Source organism: Tursiops truncatus, chromosome 8 (genome assembly GCF_011762595.2).
Source record: "Tursiops truncatus isolate mTurTru1 chromosome 8, mTurTru1.mat.Y, whole genome shotgun sequence".
NCBI classification, from domain to species: domain Eukaryota; kingdom Metazoa; phylum Chordata; class Mammalia; order Artiodactyla; family Delphinidae; genus Tursiops; species Tursiops truncatus.
In genome coordinates, this window is record NC_047041.1 from 102,080,770 (window position 1) to 102,086,317 (window position 5,548).

General features: G+C 59.2%; 1 protein-coding gene across 4 annotated transcripts; it reads right to left on the bottom strand.

Annotated features, from left to right (window-relative positions):
• Positions 1-361: 361 nt before the first annotated feature.
• YIF1A (Yip1 interacting factor homolog A, membrane trafficking protein) lies at positions 362-4,494 on the bottom strand. Of its 4 annotated transcripts, none has more exons than XM_033861136.2 (8): positions 4,300-4,489; positions 3,396-3,607; positions 3,127-3,231; positions 2,912-2,990; positions 1,532-1,589; positions 1,206-1,361; positions 658-751; positions 362-588 (listed from the first exon to the last, which is right to left on the bottom strand). In XM_033861136.2, exons 1-8 carry the CDS (start codon positions 4,328-4,330, stop codon positions 418-420), a joined length of 906 nt encoding a protein of 301 aa, XP_033717027.1. In that variant the 5' UTR covers positions 4,331-4,489; the 3' UTR covers positions 362-417. The 4 variants fall into 4 exon arrangements, with proteins under 4 accessions (XP_033717027.1, XP_033717028.1, XP_033717029.1 ...); XM_033861137.2 differs by having other exon boundaries at positions 362-564; positions 4,300-4,484; XM_033861138.2 differs by lacking the exon at positions 1,206-1,361 and having other exon boundaries at positions 4,300-4,494.
• Between the last annotated feature and the right edge of the window lie 1,054 nt (positions 4,495-5,548).

Here is a 5,548-nt window from a genome sequence, read left to right on the forward strand (position 1 = left end):
AGGTGATGGGGGAAAGGGACTGCATAGGGGGCAGTCCTGAGCTAAATCCTTAGCACAGCTGGCCTCACGCCACTAGCCTACAGACCCCACTAGGGACCTCCTCAGATGGATCAGAGGCCTTTGAGGTCTCCTTAGCAGCTGCCCACTTCCATTCTCACTTTCTCAGCCACAGATAAACAACTATTTCTGCTGAAACACTTCCATCTGCCTTCTGAGGCAGTATCAAGGCCATCAACTCCAGGGAGCCCTCCCTGGATCCCCCTCCTTGGAGAAAGCCCGAGCCTGGTCCCCTGGGCAATGCAAAGGCCCACAAGTGTTGGCAAATCCCCCCATAAGCCCCAGAAACAAGGCTCAAACGAAATCAAGGAAACCAAATCTTCAATGTATGGAAAAATCAGTGCCAGTGGGGACCGGGGGTCACCGGACCAGGTGGAAGGTCAGCCAGTATATCATGAGGGGCTGAAAGGCTGCAGCTCCCAGAGTCAGGTAGAGCTGGAGACGTTGCCGGGGGGCCGGGCCCCCCATGCTGTCGGGGCCCAGGGCTGCTGTTCGCAAAGAGCGCACCTGGAATAAAGGAGAGAGCTGAAGCTGGGCCGGGAAGGGGAAGCTTGTCCCCAGCTCCGACCCCAGGAGAAGAGGAGCCAGCCCCAGACTCACGATGAAGTACATGAGTGCGGATGAAGTCCAGGCCAGCGCCACGTAGTAGCCATCGCTGCCGAAGAGCAGGCCCGTGAGAACACTGAGGATCATCCTGCAGCGGGCAGGGGTGGGGGAGGGAGGAAGAGAAGGCTGGAGACCTCACAAGGGTCCAGGCCTGAGACTGCCCCAGAGCTCAGCCTAGACCCCGCCTACCATCACCAGGGCCCTTTCCCCCCAACCTGTCCCCCCAGGGACCTAGACTCGAAATGAATTGGGAGGGCCAGGACTCAGCCCTAGGACCTGGATCTGAGACCCCCTTCACTACACTACCCCAGCTCACCCCTCTCCCCTGTGCTCCCAGGGTGACTCTCAACACATTCCTGACCTCCTGAGCAACACTGCGCAGCCCCTGAGGAGGCTGCTGAAAACAGGCGCCCCCTCTAGTAGAGAGGAGCTAGAGGGGGTCCAGGGTCACAGTTCGAGGCTGTAGTTATGCAGGCCGGGAACCCAGAGCGGTAGGCACCCCCGACCCAGGCGAGCCTCCCTCTCGGCCCACAGGTGCTCACCCCACATATTTGTAGCCGCTGTAGGCCAGCAGGTGGAAGGTGCTCAGGTCGCTGCGCACGGTGGCCAGGTAGACGCCCAGGAGCAGAACTAGCACCTCCATCACAACCCACACCAGTGCCGTGCTCGCACACAGGCCCAGCACCTCTGGGGAGAACCTGTGGCCGTGTGGGGGTGAGGTGAGGGGAGCCCCAAACCAGCCATCCCGTGGCAGGTGCAAGACTGGGGGCACGAGTGGACTTGGGAGCTGGCACAAATCCCCTAGGGAGGCGAGGAGAGGAGTCAGGAGTGGGGAAGTGGTGGGAATGGGGAAGGGGTTGGCACTGACCTTTTCTGAATGCCCAGCGCCATCCCAGCCAGCAGCACGTAGGTGATGAAGGCCATTGCTGCCAAGAGCCAGAGAGATGCCATCAGCCTGGTTTCCTCAACCAGAGCCACCCCCCACTAGGTATTCAGAGCCACTGACACCCCCGTACTTCCTTCCCTGCATATCCCAACATGCTCGACCTCCACACTCAGCTCCCCAGTGCCCTGCCTGGGATGCCTGTTCCTGCTCAGCCCTCTCCCACTGTGTAAGTGCTACCTGACCCTTCTCTCAGGACCACCAAGCCACCTCCTTCCCCGTCCCTGTACTAGGAAACTCACCAAAGTTTCCTGCTGTGTCTCAGAAACTACATCACAGGCCAGAGTCACCTCTGCTATTTTCACAAAAGCTCAGACGGCAGCTGGGTTTTCACAGCAATTTCAACTCCTCAGTCCTGTCCTCTGCCCCCTTTAAGCACCAGAACTGATGTGCCCACAAGAGGGCACAGTGTCTGGAGACAGCAAACCAACTCTACCACCTATAAGCTGTGTATCCTCAAAGATACTCAACTCTCTCTGAGCCTTGGCTTCAACGTGTAAAACACGGATGGCAGTTCCTGCCTTACACAGTGACTATGAGAGGGAAACAAAATGAAGGAGGGAAGAAGAAACTGTGTCTCTCCCAGGGCAACTGGGCTGTTTGGCTGCCCTCCTGGTAGCCCTTCTGAGGGCTGGCCCGGGCATACTCACCCCTCCTCCAGCGTGTCCACCAGGGGCCTCGCCTTGTGCAGGCCCCAGGACAGAGAGAAGTCAGATGCAGAGTCTGCCAGCCACTGCACAGTGTGGGCGGCCTGACCCATGCCATGTAGACAGGCAGTTGTGGGAACCCAGAAGGGAGTGACCACCTCCTCAAAGAAGGGGATACTGAAGCAGGCCTTGGAGGACACGTAATAACAGTGATAACGGCTAATATTTACTGCGTGCTTCCTGTGTGCCACGTGCTGGCTGAGCACACACATCCCTTCGCTGAATTTCCAAAACAGTCCTCTGTGGTAGGAACTGTTGTTATTCCAGTTTTTCAGGAGCATGAAAGTAGCCACCTGAGGTCCCATAGCTGGAAGTTGCAGGGCCAGGTCTAAACCCAAGGCTCCAGGCTGGGGAGGGACATGGTCTAAGTCAAGTGGCAGGAAGGTCTCAAAAGGGAGTACCCTGAGAGCACACCCAGGAAGCTGCTTACTGGTCACCCTACTCTGTCTACCTGGTCTACCTGGCATCTAGGGACACCACAAAAGCCACACACAAAAGCACCAAGAGCAGATGCTGAACCAACACATGAGCCTCTCTTCTTGTTGGCGCCTCAAGGTACAAGTCCCCCCATAACCCCTAGCCCAGATCAAAGACTCACTGGGGATATAGAGGTCGGGGGCGTTGAGGTCTTGCCGCGGAGGCAAAGGCACATCACGACTGTACTGCACTTCCCAGTTCTGGTGGTGGCAGCAGCAGCCAGGTTAGGAGGAAAAGACAAGAGAGGAAAGAAGGGGGTTGAGATCTGGGGGCCAGACTCTGGGGCAGGATGAGGGAGGCAAAGGGGTCCACCAGCTCACCTGGTAGGCAGCTCACCTGGTGTGTGTAGGGGAAGACCAGTAGCCCTAGCTTCTTGGCCACATAGGCTGTGTCCACAGCGAAAAAATACTTGAGTTTGTTCACAGACACAAAACGGTGTAGCTGGGAGGGGAGAGAGGAGGCTGTGGGCAAGCTGCACCCCAAACCTCAGGGTGCTCCTCTATGCGCTCCTTCCCTGAGGGCTGCTGTGAGGATTAGGTGGGATCCCGTGATGCCCCAGCCCTGGCCAGAAATCCTGCCACCCTTGCCCTGGGGGTGGGCCACACCTCCTTGTGCACCATGTCCTTCCCATGGGATGCGATGGAGCCGCCATAGGCCATAGCCATGTTGGCCACTGGGTCCCCAATCAAGTGGTTGACATTGAAGGCCACGTCGGCTCCTGGGGCTGGGTATCCCCCCGGCTGGCTGGAGTAAACACCGCTTGTGTCATCGAAGAGGGGAGGGGGATCCGGAGCTGCCCGGGCCCTGTGCTTGGAGCCTGTGGGTTTGTAGGTACCAGAGTAGGTGACAGGAATACCAAGCATGAGCCCAAACCACTGCCCCTTCCCCAGGCCGGGAAGCCCTGTATGGGTCCTGGGAGCACCAAGCAATCTGTGCGGGAAACTAGCTGGATGAGGAGTAGTTGACCCAGAAAGAACTTTGATGAGGGATCCTTTTGGAGAGGTGCTAAATGTGGGCAAAGAAAGAGCTGAGGCAGCCCCTGGAAGTGGTTGCCCGTCTGAGGGTTCCTGGGGGCCTCCTCAAGGGGACTGATCTCTGAACTGAGCCTTGGAGACAGAGTTTGCTAGGTGAAGACAATCGGCAGGGCATCCCCGCATGTACAAGGGTGGGAAAGGCGACGGCTGGGTACGCGGAGGCCCTGGGCAGTGGTGAGAAACCCTACCAGGGTCATGACAGGGAAAGGAAGTTTGGGAAGCAAACCCCATTCATGCCCGAGTAGAGCACGGGGATCCCAGCAGTGCTGTCACCGCCCGATCTGATCTCAGGTTTGGGCCGAGAGGGCGAAGTCCAGGACGCGTTGCACAGTCTTACGGGGCAGGAGTCCGAATGACATCCGCCGCCCTGGGCAGCGGTCACGGCCGCCCCTCTCCCTCAGAGTGAGCGGGCCGCGCAGCCGACACTCCTCGGGCCGGTCGGCCCGCGCCCCCGCCCACCCCGCGCCCCACGCACCGTGGGCTACGTAGCCCGAGTGATAAGCCATGGCCCCGACGCTCGCTCTTTCCGAGGGCCCGCTGCGTCGCCTCGTGGTACGAATACTAGTGAGGCAGCTGCTTCGTTTCCTGAGCACCGACCGAGGTTACCGACCAGCCAGACACGTCCCCGTCCTGTCCGACGATAGCAGCATGTCCGCAGCGTCATCCTCTGCCGCCTGCCATTGGCTCCTCGGCGGCGCCGGCTCGCCCATCCCCTCTCCCAATTGGTTACTGGCGTGTCCTCGCCGAAGTGGATTCGGCAATAACCAACTTCCGGTCGGGGGAATAGGCGGAGGAACTTGAGGCGCTCTCGGATTGGATAGTGCCGTTGTTAGTTCGCGGCGGAGCAGCCAATAGAACGGTTAAAGTAGGAGGAGGTTGAGAAGTATTTCCGCGCCTGCGCACTGGAGCACTTGACGCTCTACCTGCCACGACTACAGCGGGAAGAGACCCGGCGGAGGCTGGCGGCGGCTGGACTCCGGAATGAAGTTTCGCTCGCGGGACGTAATCCAAGAGGGAGTGGGACAGTGGGGCTATGACCAAGCCCTGTCCCTCGGGGCTCTTTCCCCTCCTTCTCAATGCTAGCTTTCCTTCCCCGTCCTCCATACTTCCCCCAGTACTGGCGCGGAGCCCGGGCAGCCGGGGCGGGATGCTGGTAGGAGCCCGGGCCGAGCAGTGACTGCGCGGCCCAGCGAGCTCCGGGATGCTGACTCCTCCTCCCGCCTCCCACCACTCCTTTCCGCGCGGGTGCTGTCCGCTGTCTGGTGCTGAAATTCCCTACCGCCACTGCCGCCATCCTGCAGACTCCGAGGGCCTGGGCTCTCGACACACACACGCACACACACACAAACACACACCTGGGCTCTCGACACACACACACGCACACACACACAAACACACACCTGGGCTCTCTACACACACACACACACACACACACACACACACACACACTACATGTATTGAAAAACCGAGGTCCGGGTCTGAAGTCCCAGAAATTGGGTGGTAATAAAGTGGGTGGTAATAGTTGGGATAGGATCCTGCACCAGGCTTGTCCCGTCGACTCTCCCGTGGTCCAGGTGATTTGTGGGTGGAGGTGTGCCGATTCGCCTCCTGAAGCTGTGGTTGCAACTCCTGAGTCATTGCCAGCCCTTCAGTCATCTCGAAGTGAGACCCCCAAGCCTCACTCATGACCTCAGGGGCTCCTTTCTCTCCACCTTTCTCTCATT